At 43.3% G+C, this 27453-nt stretch overlaps 1 protein-coding gene across 4 annotated transcripts in view; it reads right to left on the reverse strand.

Annotated features, from left to right (window-relative positions):
- Positions 1–871: 871 nt before the first annotated feature.
- The window catches only part of LOC105490098 (neuromedin S), a 77433-nt gene continuing 50851 nt past the window's right edge, over positions 872–27453 (reverse strand). For 2 of the 4 annotated variants that reach the window (XM_071077262.1, XM_071077261.1), the window contains exons 3-12: positions 15846–15900; positions 13228–13283; positions 12543–12593; positions 8519–8542; positions 8372–8425; positions 6339–6413; positions 4615–4650; positions 3988–4029; positions 2834–2882; positions 872–1896 (exon numbers count right to left, since the gene is read on the reverse strand). In XM_071077262.1, coding sequence (XP_070933363.1) covers positions 2844–2882; positions 3988–4029; positions 4615–4650; positions 6339–6413; positions 8372–8425; positions 8519–8542; positions 12543–12593; positions 13228–13283; positions 15846–15900 — 432 coding nt within the window. In that variant the 3' untranslated portion in view covers positions 872–1896; positions 2834–2843. Of the gene's footprint in view, positions 1897–2833; positions 2883–3987; positions 4030–4614; positions 4651–6338; positions 6414–8371; positions 8426–8518; positions 8543–12542; positions 12594–13227; positions 13284–15845; positions 20046–27453 lie in introns of those variants that run through there. The other 2 variants (XM_011755413.3, XM_071077260.1) reach the window with 2 other exon arrangements.

The following is a 27453-nucleotide window of genomic DNA, read 5'->3' on the forward strand; positions in this document are numbered from 1 at the left end:
GACGGGGTTTCACCGTGTTAGCCAGGATGGTCTCGATCTCCTGACCTCGTGATCCGCCCGTCTCAGCCTCCCAAAGTGCTGGGATTACAGGCTTGAGCCACCGCACCTGGCCAAGAAGTTACTATGATTACCATACCAACACCATTTTACCATGGAGGAAACTGAGGCACAGGAATGGGAAGTGACCTGTCCAAGGTCACCCAGCTAAAAGTAGAGGAGTCAGTATCTGAAGCCATCCCACCTATCCCAATCCCATCCCTCAATCTTCAATAATAACAAGATAGCTAAGCTATGCTAAACCAATGCCAAAGATGGTGAATTTTAAAAATATGTCCTATTATTAAAAACACATATACCCAGTCCTCCCACCCCCCAAGACTTTCCAATAGGAAAGGAAAATAAAGTGTCAGTATGAGTGGAAAACACAGTGTTTCCTCTGCCCTCATACCCAGTGCCTGTGGGGTTTTCCCCCAAGCAAGCAATCAATTCTGCAGCAGATATCAGCTGGTGCCCTCCAATTCAATTCCAACACCATCTACCTGGAGATAGCATCAGATCCCACAGGTTCAGGGCTCAGTCCCCAAGACTGTGCCCCATTTCCAATGTCAGTCACAAGCCCCAGGTTATTTTACCTGTGCTTCTGGCCAACAGGCTATGAATTGGGGCTCCCATGACCACCTCCTCAAGTTCAACTAATTTGCTAGAGTGGTTCATAGAACTCAGGGAAACACATTTTCTAGTTTATTATAAAAGGTATTACTAAGGATACAGATGAAGAAATACCACCCTGCAGCAACCTCCATGTGTCCAGCCATCTAAAAGCCATCTAAAACCCTGTCCTTTTGGGTTTCTATGGAAGCTTAGGGTTACATAGTGTCCTCCTTAAATAATGAGATTCAGAAAATATGATTAAATACAGAGTTTATTCTGTTTGAGCTCAAAGCTTGAGAATAGACACCTGGAAATGCCAACACCAAGCTAATAGAATCAGCATTCTGAAGTGGAGAGGTTTGAGGGTTGTTGATATCGGCAAGGTTTCAGGACGTTCAATAGGATTTTAACACTGTCCGTACAAGGTTAGTGCATAGTTAAGGCAACTGGACGGGTTATAGGCTGTGTTCTTTTTCGGGATGGGTATTTAACATTCCACATTGTGGGTGTAATAGTCATGGGGTCTTCTGTGTCATCTGGTCTGAGTTGAGTGCAAGACAATAAAGGAAGAAGTTAATATCTAACAAAGGTCAGTAATTAAGAGCGGAGGGGTCTTATCTCTGGTGCCATTCAGTCTTTCTTAGTCATTTTACAGATTACAGAACAAAAAATAAGGAAGAGAGTTCATTTATAGTTGGAGAAGCCATAGTGGCAGCTGCATGTTACACGACTGAGGCCACACAGTCACATCTCTCTCAAGGTTCAAATCATTTAACGTTCCAGTAGCCTTAAGTCTGAATTGTTTAATTTCACAATAGGCACGACTGATTAAAACATTGGCCACTAGTGACCAACTCAACTTTCAGTGCCTCTTCTCCCTGGAGACTGGAGTTGGGCTGAAAGTCCCAATCCTCTAGTCCTGCCTTGGTCTTCCTGGTGACCAGCCCCACCCCAAAGCTACCTAGAGGCTGCCAGCCACTGCCAATCATCAGTATACAAAGAGACACTGAACGTTTTGAAATTTTCAAGAATTTTAGAACTTGTATGTCAAGAAATATGGACAAAGACCAAACATACATTTCACAATATCACACAATGCTACTTTACTTTTATGAAGCTGAATATCTAGTGAATATAGAGCAAGAGAAATATCTTTAAATACTGTTCGTGGAAAGAAATTTGATATTTGTTCAACATAATCCCTGGATGGCCTCATCAGATCCAGCTTTCTTTCACCACTGAATCCTAAAACAGAAAAGAAAAATGTACCGCTCAGGTGAAATCATTCTCAGAATCAAGACAAAGCCCATGGGCAGGTTATTATGTAACATATTTCACAATTAGACCTCAGTTTGACATGTCATAAAGGCCCAGGTTGCTTTTCCCACAATCAGTACTTATAAGATTTGTTTTTGCTGTATCTCATCAGGCCATTAGGTTGGTGTAAGCACTATGGCCTCAGGGAACATCTTCGCCTTGTGTTTGCTGGGTAGTGCCATTTCCCAGCAGGGCGACAGCTTTCTCAGACACCTTGGATTGCTGGGACTCTGACCGCTGGCCCCTGCTGGCAGCACCCATAGGACAGCGGCCTCATATCCTTGGGACCACATCCTCATGAGAGACAGAGGAGGCCCGGAGCTGCCCTTGAGCATTCACTTCCTCTTCCACAGGGCTGAAGGCCAAGGAATCACTCCAAATTAAAACTCTGGATCTCAGAGCACCATTGGAAGGGGGAAACAGCCTTGCCTGGCCATACTTAGAAATGCTCTCAGTGTAGGGAGCTTGGTAGCTTCCAGAACTCCTTGGTGCACCACCCAAGCATGACAGGGTGGTGTTTCCTTATCAAGGGGGCCAGGTGAGGAGTCACGGAGGGCCCAGCTGGGCTACAATGAGCCTACATCCCCATCACAGTGACAGCTGGAGACCACATGCCTCCGAAGAGCTGGGCATGGAAGTGAAGGCTGCAATATTGCCCAGACAGCCTGCATCTGCTAGGCTGGGGTGGGGATCTCTGTGGTCCTGTGTGCAGGAAAAGGGAAGGGGCAGAGTCCTTGGGGGTTATGCAGGGTCCTCCTTTCTTAAACAATGGTACCCGCCACCCCCCCGCCGATGGCTGCCTCTCACTCTCTCCAGTCAGACACATAAAATTTGCTTGAAAGAGAAAAACTGTGATGAAGCTGACCTTGGACTACCTACTGAGCCTCATCTTCAGTGTTTCTTCCATTCCTGGGCTGGAAAAAAAGGAGCAACTTATGGATACTGAGACACAACTTTCTGCAGCCTTATCTTGATTTGGCTCTTCTCTCTATTGAACCCTAAGGCCTCATTCTTCTAACAGGGATTTCACTGCCTTCCATGGGGACTCACCTGGGAAGCTCTCGCCCTGGGCTAGCACCAGTCTGGAGGTCCTCTGGGACAGTGCTCCAGGAACCTTGCTGCTCCTAGGATCCCAACACTGTCACTTACCCATCATCCCACCCTTTAGCCTTTGCTTAGGTGGTGGGAGGTTCCACAAACCATCCAGCACAGGACTGCCCAGTCTGGAGACGTCATGGAGATGGACTGTTCTCAAAGCACTTTCCAGGAAACGAGTAGGTCCTACAGACCCATGGGAGTGAGACAGGGGTGGGAAACAGCTCCACAGTCCCTATGTTCGGGAAACAAATGCTTAAGCCAAGAGACACAGGTTGTGTTCTGTAGGACTTTCTACAGCCTTTGATGGGCCAGTGTGTATTGTGAGTCTTTGTGAATGTCAGGTGCAGTGTTTTCCAATCTTTTCTGACTTTTGCAGAGTACCTTTTGGCGCCAGTGATTCACAGAATGCAGTTTCTGGGGGCATGGATCTAGTCTGATTTGCTCATTTTTCTGTGCAGATACTGAGAATCTCAAGGGTGGCGCACAGCTAGTGAATGGCCGATTAAAATCTAAAAGATAACTCTTCGACCCTGTGACCCTTGCAAGAGTTTCTGTTACCCAGGAAGGAGGAGAGGATGGTGCCTAAGCTCCTCCTGCCATGTGTTTTTGGGGCCATGAATGCTGGACCCTAACGCTCTAAAACATAGGCTCAGATTCTGGTCTAGCCTGTGTCTGTCTGTCATCAGAACTCCCTTACGCCTACTCTGGTGCTCTCAGCCTCTCTCCTGTTGGACCCTTGCCTTTACAAGCTTGTAGGAGGAGATTTTGATTGGAGTGATACCCAGTGAAGGGTGAGAGAGTCCCCATAATTATCCACCAGTTCACCAAGGGGTCCTGGCTCTGCTGTTTGCAGTCACTCCATGATTGGGATGGCTGCAGTGAATCGAGGTGAGAAAGCAAAAGTGAGAAAACATGCTATACCCTGAAAAGGAAAAAGGGTCGTCCCCAGGTGGCAGTGTGATCCTGCAACATAAAAACATAAGCCATTATGCAACCATGTTGCATTACAAGTTCTTCAAAAAATGTCTATAGGGACAGTTTTCAAAAAAGGGTGGTCCCAGACCAGTGGCACCAACAACCTCTGGGAACTTGTAAGAAACACAAACTCTTTGCCCCAATCCAGACCCACTGAATCTTTGGGGGCAATCTGAATTTTAGCCAGGTGACTCTGATGCATGGCCACGTTTGAGAACCCCCAGTGTTTGGGGTTTGTGCTCTGGCAGTGCCTCTGTTGGAGTCTGTACAATGGCATGTGGTCTCCTGAGCGAGAGAAAGCAAGACCTCAGGAGCAGCTGGCTCCAGGGGACTCATCTGTGGGGCTGGAGGTGAAATCTGAACAGCCAGAGGCATTGCCCCATGGTTCCCGTCTGCCCTCAGGGAGACCTGAACTTAATTGCTCAGCCACAAAAGATTCTCAGGGTCCTTTTGAGACTAGCTCTGCCCAGAAGTGGTCTGGAGGGGCTGCAGGGTGGCTGGCTCCAAGGACTTCCCCACCCTTCTCAGGTAGGGCTTTCTTGGGGGGTTACAGTCTCCAAGGCTCTTGTGTACCTTCTTGGTGAAGTCCACTGCAGTAGTCCCCGAACCCTGCAAGGAAATGAGGCGCGGGTAAATCCAACAGGAACCACATCATGACCTTGCAGTGGTCTTGCAGTGATCCTGCCGTCCCTGGCTTCCCTCTAACGTAGTCAGAAGTCTGGCGCAAAAGAGGAGGTGGAGAGCATGGCAAATGGTGGGATCACTGCCGTGATCTTCTCTAGCAAGCTCCTGCTCAGGAAGGCAAGCTTGTCGTCTTGGCTGAGTTACCATCTGTATCCAAGTACGTTAAGTTTGCTTGCTCCTCCTAACAGCGCCAACTTTGAAACGGGCACATTGCAAAGCTTAGCACACTTTTTTTTTTTTTTTTTTTTGAGACGGAGTCTCGCTGTGTCGCCCAGGCTGGGGTGCAGTGGCGCGATCTCGGCTCACTGCAAGCTCCGCCCCCCGGGTTTACGCCATTCTCCCGCCTCAGCCTCTGAGTAGCTGGGACTACAGGCGCCCGCCACCACGCCCGGCTAGTTTTTTGTATTTTTGGTAGAGACGGGGTTTCACCATGTTAGCCAGGATGGTCTCGATCTCCTGACCTCGTGATCCGCCCGCCTCGGCCTCCCAAAGTGCTGGGATTACAGGCGTGAGCCCTTAGGACACTTTTAAAGGATTAGCCATTTTGGCTTCTTCACCTTGTTCATTGCCTGTGAACCTGGTGTAAGAATGGAATCAGATTGGACCTGGAGGCTTGCGATTAGCAGGGGGTCGGACAAACTGCTGCTGGTGCCCAGGATGGCCAACCAGTTTTCCAGGCACTTGGGGCCCTGGGATTTTCAGAGCTAAAACTAGGAGAGTCCTGGACAAACTGGGATGAGCTGATCGCCCCATCTGGGCAGGGTGTTCAACATAAATTTTCTCTCTTGCTATTTGTTTATTTATTTTTGCTACCATGAAACAAAACTTTGATTACCATTGAACAGGTTCAGCTGGTAATTTCTTTTTTTTTTTTTTTTTTTTTTTTTTTTTTTTTTTTTTTTGAGACGGAGTCTGGCTCTGTCGCCCAGGCTGGAGTGCAGTGGCGCGATCTCGGCTCACTGCAAGCTCCGCCTCCCAGGTTCACGCCATTCTCCTGCCTCAGCCTCCCGAGTAGCTGGGACTACAGGCGCCCACAACCGCGCCCGGCTAATTTTTTTGTATTTTTAGTAGAGACGGGGTTTCACCGTGGTCTCGATCTCCTGACCTTGTGATCCGCCCGCCTCGGCCTCCCAAAGTGCTGGGATTACAGGCGTGAGCCACCGCGCCCGGCTCAGCTGGTAATTTCTAAATTAAAAAATAAAAACTAAAGAAGAAAACTCTGAGAAATGGACAATGGGCAGGTAGGGCCTTGGGAAGCAGAAGATATCCCCAGGGCAAGTTTCGTGTCAGGGGAAAGAGACGGGAACTGAAAAAAGTACAAAACCGAGACACAACTTCGGGATGAAAGGAGCCGAAGAGGAGAGGGATGGAAGCAGGCTGGGCCATGGGATCTCTCCCCGGGTCCTTCAAGCCACCTCATGGGGTTTCAGTGGAGGAAACTGAGGCCCAGGGAGGTCAAAGGATCAGCAGTTCTGCTCAGCACTCCCTGCCAAGGTGGAGATTGAAATTTGAGGAGAGAATGACAGCGAGCCCCAAGGTGACAGCACGCTTTCACCATGATTCAGGGAACTGTGAGTGGCATAAAACTATGGTGGAAGAATAAAAGCACGTACTCGCTGCAGAAATCTCTTCATCCGTCTGTTGGCGAGCTTGGCAGCCAGATGCATAAGAGGATGCACTGGAGGAAACTGCAACAGAGAGACGCAGAGAGGGTCAGACCGGGGGACATCCACAGAGGGGTATTTTGAGAGCCCAGGGCGATGCGCATTCCTTTCTCCTCAGTTCCCTTACAAATGGGTTTAATTTTCAGAGTAAAATCCATTTTTGAGCCGAAGCCTGGAATTTTATGGTTTCAATAAAGAGCCGCTTGCCTTGAGAACAGGTTTCAATTCCAACACAACCCTTAAAAATATTCCCTTAAGGTAAATCGGACTTTTCTCTGTATTAACCCTCAGCACTCTGTGCTCCTGGAGCGGAGCGCCTTGTCCTAGAAGCAACTCCACATGTATTCTTACTCCCTCCCCAGGGGTGCCCTCCTCATCCAAGAGAAAAGGTGGAGGGCAGCCCCTGTAACCCTGGTTTCCTGATCTTGTCTGTGACTGCCGTGCACACCCAGGGATACACACCTGTCCTCATCTAGTCCTCATGAATCCTCCCTGTGTGCTTTGGTTTAGAGTAAAACTTGATTTGCGTTACAGTTTTTTTTTGTTTTTTTTTTTTCCCTTCCATTGTTCTTCCTCCTTTCATGGTGCCCTTGTTGGTTTTGATAATATCCACCTCCTTGGCCGGGTGCAGTGGGAGGCCAAGCACTTTGGGAGGCCAAGGTGGGTGGATCACCTGAGGTCAGGAGTTCGAGACCAACCTGGCCAACATAGTGAAACCCCATCTTTACTAAAAATACAAAATTAGCCAGACGTGGTGGCGCGTGCTTGTAGTCCCAGCTACTTGGGAGGCTAAGGCAAGAGATCATGGCTTGAAGCCGGGAGACGGAGATTGCAGTGAGCCGAGATCATGTCATTGCACTCCAGCCTGGGCAACAGGAGCGAAACTCCGTCTAAAAAAATCCCCCTCCTTACCTGAGCACTATTCCTACATCTGTAATACTGATTGATTCTTAGGGGAAACATTTTTTTCCTGGTTATTTGCTTTTTTAAGGATCCTCTTAAGACGTGAAGAGCCTTGAATATATAACTAAGAGACTTTCTAGTGGTAGAGTTTTACTTGCTATGACTGCATTTAAAAGTTATATTCCGGCTGGGCACGGTGGCTCACCCCTGTAATCCCAGCACTTTGGGAGGCTGAGGCGGGCGGATCACCTGAGGTCAGGAGTTTGAGACCAGCCTGGCCAACATGGTGAAACCCCGTCTCTACTAAAAATACAAACATTAGCTAGGCATGGTGGTACATGCCTGTAATCCCAGCTACTTGGGAGGCTGAGACAGGAGAATCGCTTGAACCCCAGAGGTGGAGGTTACAGTAACCTGAGATTGCACCACTGTACTCCAGCCTGGGTGACAGATCAAGACTCTGTCTCAAATATATATATACACACATACATACACACACACACACATATGCCTATATCTATATATATTCTATGGCCTCTCCAATATTCCTCAAATCATACCCCATAGAAATTCACCTACACAAGCTGCTCCCAAGGGTAACTCAAATCTGTAGGAAGAAAGTTAGAGGTGATGGTTACTATTCCCATTGCACATACACATCGCGACAGCCACGGAAGATGTTCATCCATGTATCACTACTGGGGGATGGTACCACACACATCACAAAGCACAAATTTAAAAACAGATGGTAAGAACAAACATATATAACAGAACACAGTGTTTACCAGGCTCTTCCTGTGCCTCTGTTTAAGTGCATACTAAAAAGTTATTTCCTACTTATTTTTCCTTTTCTATAATTTATTCTCTACCTTCTCAGATAAGTTGGCCACCTACCACCCCCCACCCCAGAGGGAGAAAGAGAATCCCTGCAGTCCCAGGAAAAAGCCCCTGGGAAGCTACTATGCAGAGGATGTCCAGAGGCCCCAGCTTTTCTACTTGCCTGCACATATTAAGAAGAGACGGACGACATGCAGGGGAGAGCCACTTTTACAGACAGAGGATTATGATAAAATACTGACCTTACTTTTAACTGGATGTGTTACTTCCTGAGTTCTGGAGTAGTGAAACAAAAACTAAATAAGAAAAGAAAGTGATATTAGTAGTGAGTGTCACTTGCTCTAAACATGGAAGCTGCATGCGCTTGTACTGGGCTGGGCGGTACTCACCCTTTTGTATATGTCTTGATTATCCTGGAAAGAGAATTGTGAGGGTAAGTTAGGTGAAATTTTACAGGGGCAGGCAACTGATAACGTTTTCTGTGTCAGGTACACCATGAACCTTACTGGATTTACCTGAATATTATGATGAATTGGCAATCTAAAAAGAAATTCCCCTATTACGCAAATTCAATGAGACTATAGTTGATGCAGGATCTTACAATAAAGAAAATTGCCAGCAATACATCATCATGTGAAAATATCTCATTTCATCTTTTCAGTTTGCAGGGGGTGGGGAGGAGAGACCTACTCTCTGATGCATAGAAGAAAATAACCATCTGACTATGGGTGGAATAAACTAACTATTACAGTTTTTGATTTGCTGCAGAGTGTATCCTGGTATTCAGTTTTTATAGTTCATATTGACCGAGCTGCTTTTTCTCCAAAAGCTTTCTACATGAATTTTGCTCACCTTGCCCGTGCACACACCTCAGCCCTGGCTTGCGTAGATGATGGCTGCATGTGGGCTTATCTCACTCAAGGAGATGCCGGGAAGAAGGCTTCTTACAAAACCATAGAGTGAATGTTCATGTCCGTGTTTTGTAAAGTCACTAGAGATGATTACTGTGAACAATCATTTAAATCTTCTGATCTGGCTAGTACTGATCATTCACATCTCATCCATGCTTAAAGATTTTTGAATCAGCTGAAACCTCAATCAAGACAAAAATTAAAGCTGTTAATAATACTTCTAATTTTATTGCTATGAATACAGTTACATCTTCCTGCAAACTTTGTGGAGAAATTCTTCAGTGGAAGAGAGCAATACCTATGCATCCTCTCTCTCTCTCTCTCTAGCATGTACATATGTGTGGATGCACAAACATGGGCGCACACACACAGACACACACTGCAATCCACCAACTTTACCAACAGTGGAGGCTCTGTGAAACTTAACTCTATTTCCTTATGATCACCATTTTTAGCTAGCAGAAAGTACTTGCTATTTTTACAGCTCCTGGTCTTCTTGTCAGCATCTGTTCACAACTGTGTGTGTGTGTGTGTGTGTGTTTATGGACACTTATTGGACAAACAATTGGTTTTTGTACCACATTCATTGGCTGTATACTATTATGTTTACTTTTCAGGGCAAAAATTGATGAGGAACGTGATGATGCTTTTCCTGGTGGTAATTACCCTGCTCAACGTTTCATATGCCCCTTCCTTACTTTACTTTTTTCTTTTGTCTTTTCTTTTTTTTTTTTTTGAGACAGGGTCTCACTCCATCACCCAGCCTGGAGTGCAGTGGTGCCATCTTGGCTCACTGCAGCCTCCACCTCCCAGGTTCAAGCGATTCTCCTACCTCAGCCTCCTGAGTAGCTGGGATTACAAGCACCACGCCTGGCTAACTTTTGTATTTTTAGTAGAGATAGGGTTTTACCATGTTGCCCAGGCTGGTCTCAAACTCCTGACCTCAAGTGATCTGCCGGCTTCAGCTTCCCAAAATTCTGGGATTACAGGCAGGAGCCATCATGCCTGGCCTACTTTTTTCTTTTTAGAGAAGAAATTATTTCTAATTGTACTGATCAATGTTGTTTATGATTCATTACCCCAACTAGAATACAAATGCCATGAGAGCAGGTGTTCAGTTTGTTTTACTATGGCATCCCTAGCACCCGGCTCGTGGCATGCTCTCAATAAATATATCTTTTGAATGAATGAATAGTAGAGCAATAAGAGCTTCACAAGAACTTATTGCAATTTTCCCAATTGAAACGTCTTCTAATCCCATGTGGTGACCAGAAACATGAAGCGTGAAGAGTTTTGTGGCTGTCATTATTTGCAGAATGTGACTGCTTTCTGAATTGCCTTGAGGTAAAGGTCCCCTAGAGTCACAGACTTGGCCTATTCTGGAAATCAGAACAGGAGTGAACTTAGAGCTCTGGCGACACATCCAGACTTTGGGCAGTTGAGGATACCAAAGCCCCAAGAGACGAAGTGACATGCCAACAGTCATATTTCAGGGAAGCAGCAAGCCAGGAAGAGCCCGTTTCTATATTAATACCTTTAAAATATTGGCAGTTTTGTTCACTGTGCAACCCCTTGCTCTTCTGCAGTTGGAAACAAGGAGAGGCTTGGAAAAATGGAGAAGGTGGAAGGAAATTCATTCTTAGTGGGCCCTTGCTCTTGAGGATCCTTAACCCAATTTAATACTGCAGGTTGCCCTTGGGACAGCCACACTTCCACTGCCTCTGCGGATGCAGAGGACACCCCCACAGTCTTCACCTGAGGGACAGGGAAGTCCCGTCTGTGCAGCATGGGGAGGAAGTAACAAAGGGTTGAAGAACTCTGAGTTTCCAGCCTGAATTTTTGCTCCAAGACCAAGGCTGTAAAGATTATTCCTGAAAATGAGCGCTAACGATTGCCTTCAAACATATGCATAGTAAACTGAAAATAAGAAATGGGAATGATATATTCATGAAATTTGAGAAAGTGATGTTTGCGTCTTGAAGAATGAGAATTGGTTGCATCAACAGGCAATGGCAACAACTAGCACTTAAGTGCTGTTGTTTGCCACGTTCTGGATGCTGTTGAAAGTGCTTCACAAATATGAAGCATTGAATCCTTACAACAGCATTCTAGGGTACTATGACAATTACCCGTATGCTACAGATGACAAAACCGAGGCACAGAGCAACTGAGAAACTACCAAGTTTAAACAGAGCTGGATTTTGAAACCAGGTATTTTTGTTTTAGAGTCTGGACTGTTAACTGCAGCCTGTGAAGAAGGCAAAGCCATTTCTGATTGAGGAAAAGACTGTGCAAGGACCTCAAGGGCCTGGTGCATTTGGGGAACACTGAGAGGTTCACTGTGGCTGGAGCACAGTGCTGTGGGTTAGGGGAGGTGAGGGGTAAAGAGACACATCTCTCAAGGTGAAAATGCAGAGGCTATCCTAGGCATCGTGGACTATCCTACCACCCTTTTGTTCTTTCAAGTAAATCAACTTACTTTATATCTGTGTGGTTACTACAGTTACTGTAAAGTTTTTTATTTTTGTTTTTTTTTTGGTGATACAGAGTCTTGCTCTGTCACCCAGGCTGGAGTGCGGTGGCACGATCTCGGCTCACTGCAACCTCCGCCTCCCAGGTTCAAGCGATTCTCCTGAGTAGCTGGGATTGCAGGCGTGCACCACCGCGCCCAGCTACTTTTTGTATTTTTAGTAGAGACAGGGTTTCACCATGTTGGCCAGGCTGGTCATGAACTCCTGAGCTCGTGATCCGCCCACCTCAGCCTCCCAGAGTGCTGGGATTACAGGTGTGAGCCACCACACCTGGCCAGTTACTGTAGAGTCTTTTAAATGAAACTTTTTTTTTTTTTTAAATTGAAGCAGAGTCTTGCTCTGTCACCCAGGCCGGAGTGTAGTGGCCCAATCTTGGCTCACTGCAACCTCTGCCTCCCGGGTTCAAGCTATTCTCCTGCCTCAGCCTCCCGAGTAGCTGGGATTACAGGTGTGCCACCATGCCTAGCTAATTTTTGTATTTTTAGTAGAGATGGAGTTTCACCTTGTTGGCCAGGCTGGACTCAAACTCCTGGCCCCAAGTGATCAGCCCACTTTGGCCTCCCAAAGTGCTGGGATTACAGGTGTGAGCCACCACGCCCGGCTAGTTACTGTAAAGTCTTTTACATGATAACTGTTGTTTTGGAGACCTACTATATCATAGTATATCAATTTATAATATGCAATATATCATAACATATAATTAGCTTAACTATATATGATTATAATAATTGTAAGAATATAAATGAACTACCCATATTTTATAGTAATTTATATTTAAGATATTTGCTTGATTTTGTATAAAATTATATTCTTGAACACACATACAAATGCACAGTTACAGATACATACAGCATTTTCCTGTAGGTAGCAAAAGAGTGTGTTTGTTGCAGATATATATTATATATTATATATGTATATTATATATTTTTTATATATATATATACTCACACACACACACACAGTTTTTTTACCTTAGGTTGGCGAGAAAGAGATGCCCACTGACTCAGACAATATGCCAGTTGCTAAAAAATAAAATGAAGAATACAAATCAAAGGGATGAGGAGGATGAAGACAGATTGATTAATGGGTAATCAAATACAATTAGATAGAAGAAACAAGGCCTGGTGTTTGATAATTCAGTAGAGTAACTATAGTAAACCATAATCTATTGGATATCTCAAAATAGCTAATAGAGAATAATTTGAATGCTCCCAGCATAAAGAAAATGTAAATGTTTAAGGTAAATGTTTGATATCCATTGATATTCCAATTCCCCCAACTTGGTTATAACATACTATATGAAAGTATTAGAATATCACATGTACCTTGAAAATGTGTACATTGATTATGCATTTAAAATTTAAACAATGAATCAAAGACAAGTATAAATTCTTCAGTCAGCAGAATTTTATTACAACAGATTTAAAATACTAAAATTGTCCTATTTCTGAACCTCACATTATCTTCTCACACAGTGGCAGTGAATTTCAACACAACCCTCAGGATGCCCTAAATGAGGCCGTGAAAAATGGCAACAGTGAGTTTCTGCTGCAGCCAAAAATCTGATCTCAAAATAGTTTTAAGTGAACATTATACACATGATGTATTCAAGGTCCAGACTAAATAAAAATCTCACATTACTGAATAATTGGGTACCTCAAGCTGCACAATATCCAAGCCATCTGGAGGATCAGCTAAAGGTTGGGGAAATCCTATTGTGAGAAATCATAAAATTATTAATTAGAGAAAAGAGGTCATAACATTTACTTCAAAGTCTTTACCATGAGAAACAGACAGTCTCTATTAAAGTAATAAGCCACCAAAGAACCATACAAAAGAGGTCAGTGGGAAAGTAAGATTTGATCTGATGTTGTTAAAAGGATTTACAAAGAAAATACACTTCTACTTGCCACTAGAATATACAAAGATTAATTTAAAATAGCATGGTTGTTAATTTACCATGAGTGTTTGGTACAACTGTTAGCAACTCGGCAAAGAGGAGGAAAAAAATCCCAAGGTAACAACTTAGTTTGTATTTTGACAGAATTCATAAGGATGGCATATTAGAAAATGGTGTCGGCCGGGCGCGGTGGCTCAAGCCTGTAATCCCAGCACTTTGGGAGGCCGAGGCGGGTGGATCACGAGGTCAGGAGATCGAGACTATCCTGGCTAACATGGTGAAACCCCGTCTCTACTAAAAATACAAAAAACCAGCCAGGCGTGGTGGCGGGCACCTGTAGTCTCAGCTACTTGGGAGGCTGAGGCGGGAGAATGGCGTGAACCCGGGAGGCGGAGCTTGCAGTGAGCCGAGATCACGCCACTGCACTCCAGCCTGGGAGACACAGCGAGACTCCGTCTCAAAAAAAAAAAAAAAAAAAAAAAAAAAAAAAAAAGAAAATGGTGTCAACGAAGGATGGACATCAGAATCACCCTTGAACTTTGAAGACACATGGATACCCATCCCTCTGCTGCTACAGACTCTCTAGGGATGGGCTCTGGGGAAGGCTGCTGGCATGCAGCTAGACCCTGTCAACCTTTTGTCTAACTTCAATGAACTCCTCTTCTCATTTGCTTGTGATACAACACTTGGTGGGATAACTATAGTGCAGTTGAAAGAATCAATTGGATAGGTCAAAACTAACAAGATGAAATTAGGTGGATAAATATAAAACCTGGCACTTAGATTTTTAATGTGTGGAACAGGGAATGTATGACTCAAGAGCAGTTTATGTGTAAAAACAAGACAAAAGAAAACTGAGTGATATTTTGTCCCCTTCATTCTCTCTGAGGCAAGATAAAGCTAAGGCAATGTTATGTTATATTCAAATAACAGGGCCTAAACCATAAAAGGTAATAGTCGGACTTGAAATGGTAAGATACAAGGTAAAGTCACGGAGCATGGTTTTCTCTGGAAACAGGAATATTAGGAAGTATATGTTAACTGCTTTCAACTATTTTGAGAACTGCAATAAGTAAGAGATACTAGTCTTATCCTGTGCTTCCCCCAAATAACAGAATAAAGGCTGATGGTTAGAAAGTTACATGTGATCACACTTAAGCTTAGCGTAAAGAAGTTTTTGACAATTGGAATCATTCAACAATGCAAAGTAATGCAAACGAACCCTAAAAGGATTTATGGAGAGGTTCTTTGTTAATAAAACGTAAAGACCTGCCCTCAGGAAACATAAAGTCAAATAGGAAAAAATAGGGAGGTGAGTATAAACATAGAGAAAGATAAATAAAAGGTAATAACAGATTTACAAAAGTATAATATAAACAGGACTCTACTGGAGCAAAGAGGCAGCACCTAGCTGTCTTAGCTGGCAGTGAGTTGGGGTCATTGAAAGTACTTAAATAGAATCGGGAAGTTACAGAAGGGATCCCTGCACCCTGTCACAGGTTAAACCAGATGACCTTCATGGTCCTGTGCAAGGCCCAGTTTTGTGATTACATTGTAGGACATGACAAAGCAAACATACTGTTTGAAATATATTTTCTCTGTTAATATATTTCCAAAGATGTTCTACTCCCCTAAGTCAAAATTCTAATGGAAAAATCTAAAATTGTATGTGTTTCCAACCTTAGTTGTTCTGCTACCACCCACTTCCCTGCATCCTATGAAGATGGTGGTAAGATTCCAACCACAGACCCTCACTCCAGCCCTGTTCCCTAGAAGCTGGTTCTCAAGAGTTGGTGAGGCGATGCCAGCGCCCGGTCAGCACCGCGGACAGCTCACCGGCCCCGGGAGTAGCTGCTTCCACCACACTTTGGACCCCTGCCTCTCTAAAACCCAAGGGAAAGGCTTGGAAAAAGACTCCTTTTTCCACCGTGCGCTCCTCCCGCGCCCGTCTCGAACTGCCCATCAATTCCCATTCTTTGGGGCTGTAAGCTCACTTTTACCAACTCTGTCCTCGTCTCTTCAGAATCCAGGGAGCAGAAATGGCTACAAGAGGTGTCTTCCCCTAACTCCTACCAGGACGTGCCTCACCCTTCAGTTTTAGCGGCATATGCTCAGGACATCCCTGGGGCAGGAGCAGCTTAAAGACAGTCCCACAGGGAAAAGTCTCCTTTGGTAAAAGGCTGCAGCATCTCGCTCTGTCCATCCTCTCCTAAAGGTTCGAAACAAATTGCAGCCAGAAATCAAGAAGGTAGTAATGAGGGCTGGCGGGGGAGAATAAAGCTTGACTCCTTCCAGAACTGCCCTGGGGGATCAAGGTCTGCCTCAGTCATCCTCAGAATTCAGGCCAGATGGAGTCTGATGAAGCTCCCCTTACCTGAGGAGGGAATCTGTAGCATGCAGAAGCAGTAGATGATCAAGATGAGAGGGAACTGGGGACGAAGAGGTTTCATTGTTAGAGTCTGGTTTCTACTTGCTGGCCACAGACGGATGCTGCTAGGACAAGAGCTGCGCATTTCCCCAAGGTCCACAGGCAGAGGCAACCCTCTGTCCTGCATCTGATCAGCCCAGCGAAGAAAGTGCCTTTATTTGCAGTGCCCGGGAGCCCATTTGCTGATCACCAATCAGCTTTGCACAGGAGGACCCCGGTTTTCTCATAAATGTCACGCTGGGCCCTTATTTGTAGAATAATATCCTTCTGGAGTAGGCATTGTAGAGAGTCCTCTTTTACAACCCAGCAATGAAAATAAAAGGTGGAGAGTCCTGATTGTTATTCTATAACGATCTGAGAAATATTTCTGGCTCAAGAAGGGCTTTTTCTCTTTTTAATAAAAAATTGGACACAAATCTATAAATTATTGCGTGATAAAGTCTTGTTTCCTATGAAGCTGTTTATTTTCCACCACTAACAAAGGATGTTGTGTCATCTTGGTGCATCTAAGAAGGACAAAATTTGGAGTCTTGGGTATAATATTTTAAAAAATCTAAAGTTCAATTGGGGCTCTGTTTGTTTTTTAGATCATGGCTGAAAATTAGCCTCTTTAAGGTCTTTCCAGATTCATTTTAAGGAACAAGTTAAGGATTTCAAATTGTCAGCACTCAGGAAAACATGACAATGTTTAATAATCCTAAATAACTTCATCTACCGAGCTTCTACATGTTGGGATCTGTTTTAGGCATTTCACACAGGTTATTTCATGTAATTCTCACAGAAAATCTATTAGGAATGTCTTATTACTCTAATTTTGTGAATGAGGAAACAGATGCTAGGAAAGATTAAGAAACTTGTCCAAGATCATCCAGCTATCAAGGATGAGAGAAGAAATTTGGACTCAAAGGTACCTGAGCCCAGTCACTTCTGTAAGAATATGGAATTCTAATTGATAAGTAATTTTTTAAGTGTGCATCCTTGGGATTAGATATGAGATAGAAAGAAGCAGGAGAAAGACTGAAGTCTTCTATTTCTTGCAAAAAGGGCAACATATATAGTATACCTGAAACAAATATCTTTTGTTTTTTTTCATTATGCATATCTTTAATTTTCTTTCTTTCTTTCTTTTTTCTGAGATGGACTCTCACTGTGTCGCTCAGGCTAGAGTGCAGTGGTGAGATCTTGGCTCACTGCAACCTCTGCCTCCTGAGTTCAAGCAATTCTCCTGCCTCAGCCTCCTGAGTAGCGGGGATTACAGGTGCTCGCCACCAGCTACTTAGTCCAGCTAATTTTTTTATTTTTAGTAGAGACCAGGTCTCACCATGCTGGTCGGGCTGGTCTCAAACTCCTGACCTCGTGATCTGCCCACCTCAGCCTCTCAAAGTGTTGGGATTACAGGCGTGAGCCATCGCACCTGGCTGCATATCTTTAATTTTTGCTGTTTTAGAGATTAGGTGGTTACTAATAACTGCTGGATGTTTACACATGGCTCAAACATGTTAATACTTTACCTAAGTCATAATACATAATTGTTTTAATGAATGAGCTTTTAAAGAATAATTTTGAGTGGGAGTTGCTCAGAAGGAGCTGTTTAGTTTTGACTTAAAATGTGGCATTTTGTCAAAAAATTTTCAATTCATAACAGGCTGATAATTATAAACTACCTTATAGCCATAACATTTTGCCTTTGAGCCAGTAAGAAATAGAGATTTCTATTTGCCACAGTATTTACCACTTTGGTTCTAGGAGACCAACCCAAGGTCTTTAAATACCAGGCAGCGATTATGCCATTTACATTAAAATCCACCCACTTCCTAACAGCAAGTCTTTACTGAATGAAAGGGAAAACATGAATAAATGCTTTTTCAACATAAACCACTTATCTACATGATGTTAAACACTGTCACTTATGGTCATTTTAGATACATGACACACATAATAGCAAACAGTTGTGGTATTTTTAATAAGTGTCGATCAACAAGTACTTTTTCAACATCTGCTCACCGGTGAACTGGTGTTTATGCATAGGTGTCAAGGAAACCTCTGTGATAGCTCTGATTTATATCAACTCTATGTTTCTTCTGCGTATTTTGCCTACACTATTTTTCAGATATTCAGGAGAAAAACATAAAAATATTATTTTCAATACTAACTTAGAAATTGGAAAAGATTTTAAAAGCCCGTGGTGTTACTATTCAACAACATTGTTCTAAACTAATTTGTGTTTTCTGCATAATTCATATGTTAAGGCCCTAGACCCCAATGTGACTGTATTTGGAAACAGGGCTTTTAAGGAAGTAATTAAGGGTAAACGAGGACATTAGGATGGGGCCCTAATCCAACAGGACTGGTGTCTTTATGAGAAGAGGAAGAGATGCTAGAAATCTTTTTCTCTCTGCATGCATGCACAGAAAAAAGGTGGTGTGAGGTTGTCTGCAAGCGAAGTAGAGAGCCTCACCAGGAACCACCTTGCTGGCACCTCGATTTTGGACTTGCATCCTCCAGAGCCGTGAGAAAATACATTTCTGTTGTTTAAACTACCCAGTCTGTGGGTTTTGCTATGGCAGTCCAAGAAGACCAATACAAACATGAAAGCATTTTTAGCCAATTCAATACAAAAATAAAATGAAATAATGAAAAGTAAAAATTGGAAACTCTCCTTGATTTCAAATTATACGATTATCTACCCAGATTATCTACTAAAAATTCAGTGAAATCAAGTGGTGGATGATTAGAATTAACAAAAGTTTACCAAACTGGCCAAATTTCAGGGAAGCTATTTTCAGTACTAATTTTCTTAGGACAAGAGCAAAAATAAATTTTGAAATGTGTCAAAATGTAAATAGCTTAAAAAACTATGAAATACTGAGGGCAAAACTGGAGAATAAATGTGCAACACATTTAAAAAGAAAACTACAAAACTGTACTGAAGAAGTGTGAATAAATGAAAAGGCATATCATTATCCTCACCAGCAAGATTCAATGTTGTTAAACATTCAATTGATGGCAAAATTCATGTGTAAAGTCAGTGTAATCCTAATTAAATTCAAAATGACCCTTCATGAAATTTTAAGACATATTCTGAAAGTAGTTTGGGAGAGAAAATATTCAAGAACATTTGACAAATTTTGGGGAAAAAACTTGACACTTTACCAATGCCAAAATGTACCATGAACCTGTAGCAATTGTGGTATTGTGGTCGACATTTTGTTACCGATCTAGTAACAGGCAAACCAATCCATAGAATGGGATAGAGAGAGTTGAAGCAGATTAGATTAATATAGAATAAAGGCACATTTCAAATCAGTGAAAAAAGGTGAAATTACTCATTGAATGGTGTTCAGGATCATTGGCTATTTGGTGAAAATTAAATACCCTATTCCACACTATACAGTAGTCTCCCCTTATCCTAATAGGATATATTCCAAGAACCCAAGTGGATGCCTGAAGCTGAAGATAGTGCCAAACCCTATAGACCGTATGCACGAATTTCTCGTTCCTTCTTCACAGTTTCACAGCTAGAAAACTGTTCTTATTGTAGATCTTAGCCACCTCTGCATACGATTTTTTTTTCTTTCCTTATTATGCCAATAACTTTCACCTTTTCACCTACAGGAAGCACTTTATGGCTTCTCTTTGGCATATTTCAATGGCCAGCGTCATTACTCTTGTGGCTTTGGAGCCATAATGAAGTCAGCTAAGGGTGACTTGAATACAAGCACTGTGATGCCGCAACCATCAATCTGTTAACCAAGGCTACTGCAGAGTGACTAACGAGCACGTAGACAGCACGGAGTTGCTGGACAGAGGGAGGATTCAAGGGGAGAGGGGCAGGACCCAGAGACTTCATCATGCTACTCACCCGGGCAGGCCATTGAAAAACCTAATTTCTTATTTCTGGAATTTTCCATATGTCCTATGTTCAGACCACAGTTGACTAGTGGAACGGAAACTGTGGAAAGTGAAAACGCAGACAAGAGGGGACTACTGTAGGCTGGGTGCGGTGGCTCACACCTGTAATCCCAGCACTTTGGGAGACCGAGGCGGGTGGATCACCTGAAGTCGGGAGTTGCAGATCAGCCTGGCTAACATGGTGAAACCCCATCTCCACTAAATAGACAAAATTAGCTGGGCGTGGTGGCGCATGCCTGTAATCCCAGCTACTCTAGAGGCTGATGCAGGAGAATCGCTTGATCCCGGGAGGCGGAGGTGCAGAGGTTGAAGTGAGCCGGGATCACGCCACTGTACTCCAGCCTGGGCAAAGGAGTAGTGAGACTCTGTCTCCAAAAAAACAAAAAAACAAAAAACAAAAACAAAAAAACAGGGGACTACTGTAAATTAAAATAAATTCCAGAAGATCAATAAACCAAACCTGATTCTCACACACACACACACACACACACACACAGAGTATTATAAATATTTTTAAATTCTGTGTACATTATGCTGTTTTGAGATCTTAAAAAAAATCTCTGTGGCTGGAGAAAGACCGTTCCTCCCAGGGCTAGTCATGCTTAGAGATAGCAAGGTCTCAGCCTGGAGCACGCCTGCCGTGATAAACTAAGTAGCGCAGGGCCATAACTCCTCTATCTGGCCCCTAAGCCCCAGGAGGCAAAATCCCTCTGCCTGAAACATCCCAGGACCAGCTGCCAGGCAACTAGGAACCACCTCCACAGCCCCAAACCTTCCACAAGTATTCACATTAGCCACTCCTAAACTGTTCACCCTGCTCTGCCTTGCCCTTCCCCATAAAACCCCATAAAAGGGGTGGACTAGATCTTCTCTTTGCTCCTGTCTTCCACCTCCTGACCACCCTGGTGCCTTTCCCACATGGTCCTCCTGTCTCCAGGACCTGTGAGTGTAGTACACTTTGTTTTTCCCTGTGCCACTCCTGTGTCTCCTCTTGAGGTCACACCTGGCTTTTCATCACATAAAAGAAGACAAAGTACACATATACAGACACACAGACACTTACATAAAATCCTGTATTAGAAAAAAATTGAGCAAAAATTTTTATAGGAAAATTGCTCTAGAGCAAAACTTAAAATAGGGATGACAATAAGGAAAAGATTGAAAAATTTTAAAGTATTTTAAATAATTCTGTATAAAAAGATGCCGTAATCAATATTAGCAAGGAAAAAACACCATAGGATAAGTGTTTCCAAAAGCTATAGGGGTACTTACTGATAATATAAAAAGAGAGGGAAAGAAAGGAAGGAAGGCAAAAAGGAACAAGGAAAGGAAAAAAGGAAGAAAAAACCTAACTGTCCATCAAGAGGTGATTGGGAAGAAAAGCTGATACATACGTACAATGGAATAGATTATTAAATAAACTAAGGGATCCATAATATGGAAATTTATGTAACTGTGGCTTTTTTTGTTTTTCTTGAGATGGAGTCGCTCTGTTGCCCAGGCTGGAGGGCAGCGGTGTGATCTCAGCTCACTGCAACCTCTGCCTCCTGGGTTCAAGCAATGCTCCTGTTTCAGCCTCCCGAGTAGCTGGGATTACAGGCACGTGCCACCACGCCCAGCTAATTTTTTTATTTTTAGCAGAGACGGTGTTTTACCATGTTGGCCAGGCTGGTCTGAACTCCTGACCTTGGGATCTGCCCGACTCAGCCTCCCAAAGTGCTGGGATTACAGGCGTGAGCCACCATGCCCAGCCTATGTAACTATTTAGAAGAATAAGATAGGCCTACATGTATTCACAGGGAAAATTCTTTATAACACGAGTAAAGAATAAATGTTACAAAATTTCATGTCATTGTCTCTTGCCTGCCACCATGTAAGACAAGTATCAGGTAGCTTCTGCTCATAACAAATCATTCCAAAACTTAGTTGTTTAAACAATCATTTATTTAGCTCAAAATTCTGAAGGTCAGCAATTTGGGCTGGGTTCTACAGGGCAGCTATTCTCAGGTGGACTCACTTACACATTTGTAACCACCTAGTGAGTAGACAGGGTGCCTGAGACCCTTTGGTTCTACAGGGCAGCTATTCTCAGGTGGACTCACTTACACATCTGTAATCACCTGGTGAATAGACAGGGTGCCTGAGACCCTTCTCCATGTAATCTCTCATTCTCAGGGTGGTTAGCCCAGGGTTGATCTCACACTCATTTCAGAGTTCTAAGATAGTGAGAGGAGAAGCTACAAAGCCTCTTGAGTTCTAGGTTTGCAACAGGCACTACATCACTTCTGCATTATAATGGACAAAGCCAGTCACAAAGCTAGCCCAGATTCAAGGGGTGGGAAAATAAATTTCACCTCCCAACGATGAGATAAGCCACAAAGTGTTATGGCCAATTTTGCAATCTACCAACCTCCACTTATGTAAAAGTTTTAAAAAATAGAACACGTAGTTATGTATGTACAGATGTAGGTAAATGCAAAGTAAAAGAATGGGATGCTACACACACTCAAAAATAATAGCAGAGATTCTCATGCAGTGAGATTGTGAGGAGTCATTAACAGCTTTTGAATTCTTGGCCGGGCGCAGTGGCTCACGCCTGTAATCCCAGCACTTTGGGAGGCAGAGGCGGGTGGATCACGAGGTCAGGAGATCGAGACCATCCTGGCTAACACAGTGAAACCCCATCTCTACCAAAAATGCAAAAAATTAGCTGGGCTTGGTGGTGGGTGCCTGTAGTCCCAGCTACTCTGGAGGCTGAGGCAGGAGACTCACTTGAACTAGGGGGCAGAGGTTGCAGTGAGCTGAGATTGTGCCACTGCACTCCAGCCTGGGCCACAGAGCGAGACTCTGTCTCAAAAAAAAAAAGCTTTTAAATTCTTGCATTTCATATTTTTGAATTCTTGCATTGATTATTTATGAATTACTTGTATAAGTAAAACTAAATTTAAAAAATTTAATGAAGTCTGAAACACTCACAAGCATATGGATTAATATTCAAAGATCTAAACTTCCATATATAAAAGATCAACTGCTTTCATATCCTTTGCAGGGACATGGATGGAGCTAGAAGCCATTATCCTCAGGAAACTAACGCAGGAACAGAAAACCAAACACCACATATTCTCACTTATAAGTGGGAGCAGAATGATGAGAACACATGGACATATGGGGGTGAACAATACACACTGGGGTCTGTTGCGGGGTGGGTGGGGTGAGAGAAAACGTTGGGAAGAATAGTTCATGGATGCTGGGCTTAATACCTAGGTAATGGGATGATCTGTGCAGCAAATCACCATGGCACATATTTACCTATGTAACAAACCTGAATATCCTGCACATGTACCCCAGAATTTAAAATAAAAGTTGAAGGGAAAAAAAGATCAACTCCTTTCTTTATTTTATTCCATTAATTTTTTTCCAAAGTGTTTCATTTGTTAGGCACTATTTAAAAGGCTATAACCAGTGGATTTGTCAGTGCCAAGCCAATTTAATAAGATATAACTTTTTTGAATAAATGAACTCACCATGTAGAGTTCCCAGACCATTTGAAACAAGCAAATGTCAGAGAACGACACTAAAAATGCCTCCTCCTTTCCACTTTAAATTAGCTTCCGCTTTGTGAATTGTTACTATGATAAAACTCAGCAGGCTTTCGGGGAACTCAATTTTAATTTGTAAAATACAAGAAAATGGAATTTCTAAATCGATTATAAGTTTCTGTATTCAAAGCACAACTTTCTGAGTGCCTCAGTGATACCCAATGTCCTTCAAGAACTCTTTTAAAAGTCTAAAGTAAATTAAGATGTAGATACGATAATATTTGAGAGCACCGTAAGGGAGGAAAACGATAATTCTTCCTCTACCCTTTCTGAGATCTTAATTGGGATCGACCCCTAGAAAGAAAGACAGATTAACAGGAGAAGAACAAGCAGAAGTTTAACCATGGTGCTATGGTTTGAATAATGGTGTTTCCTCCAAAGTTCATGTTGAAACTTAATCCCCAAGGTAGCAGTACTGAGACACATGGTCTTTGGAAGGTGATTATCTCCCAAAAGGGCAGAGCCATCATGAATGGGATTAGTATCCCTATGAAAGGGCTCCAGCGTGAAGGGCATACTCTCTTGCCCTTCCATTCTTTCCACAATGTGAATATCTCACATTCTTGCCCTCTAGAGGATATAGCAATAAGGCACCATCTTGGAAGCAAAGAGCCATCCTTACCAGACAATGCCAGCACCTTGATCTTGGACTTCCCAGCCTCCAGAATTGTAAGAAATACACTCGTCCCTTATAAATTACCCAGTCTAAGGTATTTTATTAGAGCAATACAAGTAGACTAAGACACATAGATACTGCCTGTGTGTATGGGAGATAGCCAGGGAAAAAGTACATCTCAAAGAAGTGGCTCAAATACCATCCTCAGCTGAAACAAAGAAAGAAGGGAATGAGGAAGGGCCAGGGAAAGGGCCATAAAGGTAGGTGAGGTTTGTTATGCAGATCTAAGTCAGTGCCTTCCCCATTGGTAAGGATTTCTAGTGATTTAGAGTCATCCTTCTCATCCTGCTGCAGAGAAACACTCTTACAACCGGAGATTTCCTTTATAAAAGTACATTTTTCTTTTCTTTTCTTTTTTTTTTTTTTGAGACGGAGTCTCGCTCTGTCGCCCAGGCTGGAGTGCAGTAGCCGGATCTCAGCTCACTGCAAGCTCCGCCTCCCGGGTTCACGCCATTCTCCTGCCTCAGCCTCCCGCGTAGCTGGGACTACAGGCGCCCGCCACCTCCCCTGGCTAGTTTTTTGTATTTTTAGTAGAGACGGGGTTTCACCGTGTTAGCCAGGATGGTCTCCATCTCCTGACCTCGTGATCCGCCCGTCTCGGCCTCCCAAAGTGCTGGGATTACAGGCTTGAGCCACTGCGCCAGGCCAAAAGTACATTTTTCTTAAAAGGGGATAATGTCTCTGTTTTTAGAGCTTCTCCTGTGTCTGCTGCTTCCAAAAATAATCAGCTGAAAAGAAACTTTATGCCAAAATGACATATTTTGGGGTGGCATTTCCTGGTCCTCTAACATCACACTTTGGAGTGGCATATTCTGGTCTCCTATGTCATATTTTGGGGTGGCATATTCTGAGCCCCAGCAGTTTTATCTACACAGCAAGCATTTGTAGAAAAGTCTATTTAGAGCCTGCCTGTCAAATCCCCCAAAGCTGTTTGGTGGCAGAAAAGGCCAGCTTCCCCCATTAGCTGATACTGTCCCCACCCACATGAATACACTCTCTCATTTCCTCCCACCTTCTGTGCCTGAGTCCTGCACTTTCTCCTGGGCTTTATATCTGCTTTTATACTGGGCTATTTAGTAATGGCAGGGGATTAGAGAGCTATGAAATGTTGGAAGAACCAGGGTGTTCTGACAAAGACCCCTCAAAGTAAGAACCACATACCCTTCCCTGTTTTATATTTTCCTTGTCGAAAGTAATGTATCAGAGAGCTGTGCCAGCTACTTGCCCATTGGACTTTGACTCCATAAACATCTTTCTTTACTTATCCTGCTGCCACCGCATCATACAGAGCTGTAAACATGCAAAATAAACTCCCTTCCTAGCTGGCTTGCCGTTTGTTTCTGTCAATGGGAGAGAAGGCTGGAAAGAAGCTGGAAAACAAAAACAAGAAAGAAGTCTTTTTTTTCTGCTTGGGGTTATGCCTCCAGCAGAGGAAGTATTCATGGGTTCTGGCTCCAGCACCTAAAACAACACCTATGCATGACTTCAGGCTCCCCAGGCCCTGCGGGGTAATGAGAGTGTGTGCTCCCAGCTTCCTGAAGATAAGTAGAGATGATAGTTAAAACAGCAGCACCAGTGGGGTCCCATCAGTCTTAGCGGCCAAGTAAACACTGGCTTTGCAAACACACCATTTTTCCTTAAGTTCCTCAAACCCTAGGCAAGAATGAGGCTTTCTGTGGTTGCTAATCCCTGGGTAATGTTTCTTTTTACCATACTTTGTAATTCTAGCCCCCATCCAGGATGATTTCGTTATGATTTTGTTGAGATACAACTGTGTGAACCCCAAATATCTGAGACAGGACTCAATTAATTTAGAAAGTGTATTTTGCCAAGATTGAGGACAAATACCCATAACAAAGACTCAGTAGGTCCTGATGACATGTGCCCAAGGTGGTCAGAGCACAGTTTGGCTTTACAAATTCTAAGGAGACACGAGACATCAAGCAACATATGCAAGAACATTGGTTCGATCTGGAAAGGCAGGACAACTCGAAGCAAAGGCAGGAAGACTCAAAGTGGGGAGGGGACTTTAAGGTCATAGGTGGATAAGAGACAAATTGTTGCATTCTTTGGAGCTTCTGATTAGCTTCTCCAAAGGAGGCAATTAGATATACATTTATCTCAGTGAGCAGAGGGGTGACTTTGAATAAAATGGGAGGCAGGCTGGCCCTAAGCAGTTCCCAGCTTGACTTTTCCCTTTAGCTTAGTGATTTTGGGGCACCAAGATTTATTTTCCTTTCACTTTTCCCCCCTTTTCTTTTTTTTTTTTTTCTTTTTTTTTTTTTTTTTGAGACGGAGTCTCGCTGTGTCGCCCGGGCTGGAGTGCAGTGGCCGGATCTCAGCTCACTGCAAGCTCCGCCTCCGGGGTTTACGCCATTCTCCTGCCTCAGCCTCCCGAGTAGCTGGGACTACAGGCGCCCGCCATCTCGCCCGGCTAGTTTTTTGTATTTTTTAGTAGAGACGGGGTTTCACCATGTTAGCCAGGATGGTCTCGATCTCCTGACCTCGTGATCCACCCGTCTTGGCCTCCCAAAGTGCTGGGATTACAGGCTTGAGCCACCGCACCCGGCCTCCCCCCTTTTCTTTATAAAAATCTTTTGGAGAAAGCATTTTAGAAGAAAATGGGTCTCTGGTCTCAGGTTTTGTCTGATCTCTCATGGCTAGGATGGTTTTTTCCTAGACAGATAGGTCTCAAGTTATTAGGAAAGCTCATTTTTAGCATGTTTTGAATTCTCATATCCTGTGAAGAGAAAAAAGGGAGTGGAAGAGAGAAAAACAACAACAAACAAAAGAACAATCCTGGAAAACTGACATAGGCCATATTACTCTGAAGCCTATATATCAGTAGACAGGTATGAAAGAGGCCTATATGTAAACAGGTTGCTGTTATTTTCTTCTGAAGTTTAAGTTGTCTGGCTTCATTTCACAGGGCTTAAAAGAAGCACAGCTTAGTTTTCAGTGACTCCAAATTAGAAAAAATGAGGGGAAAAAAAGAAGAAAAAAATGAAAACATTATTTTGAAGACTTGTAGCCAAAACAAAGTAGAATTTAGTCCAAACTGTAGAAAATAATAAACGTTAAAAAACATTAGGCAAGACTAGAATCTAACAACAGGTGTACTATAATTTTTGAAACATAATTTTTCTCTTCAGTTTCCCATATTTACTAAAGACAAATCATGGTAGGACTAATTTCCTTTATTATAGTTGGCCTGATTATTTGTATACACTGCAGCAAGAATATATATAAATATATATTTACATAGTCTTTTAAATTGGCTTTGATGGAACTTTGTTCCATAGAAGGAATCTCAGATGAGACTTTTGTAAAGCTGAGCCCAGGCATGGATTTTTACCACCAAATACCT

This window comes from Macaca nemestrina, chromosome 13 (assembly GCF_043159975.1).
Source record: "Macaca nemestrina isolate mMacNem1 chromosome 13, mMacNem.hap1, whole genome shotgun sequence".
NCBI lineage: Eukaryota > Metazoa > Chordata > Mammalia > Primates > Cercopithecidae > Macaca > Macaca nemestrina.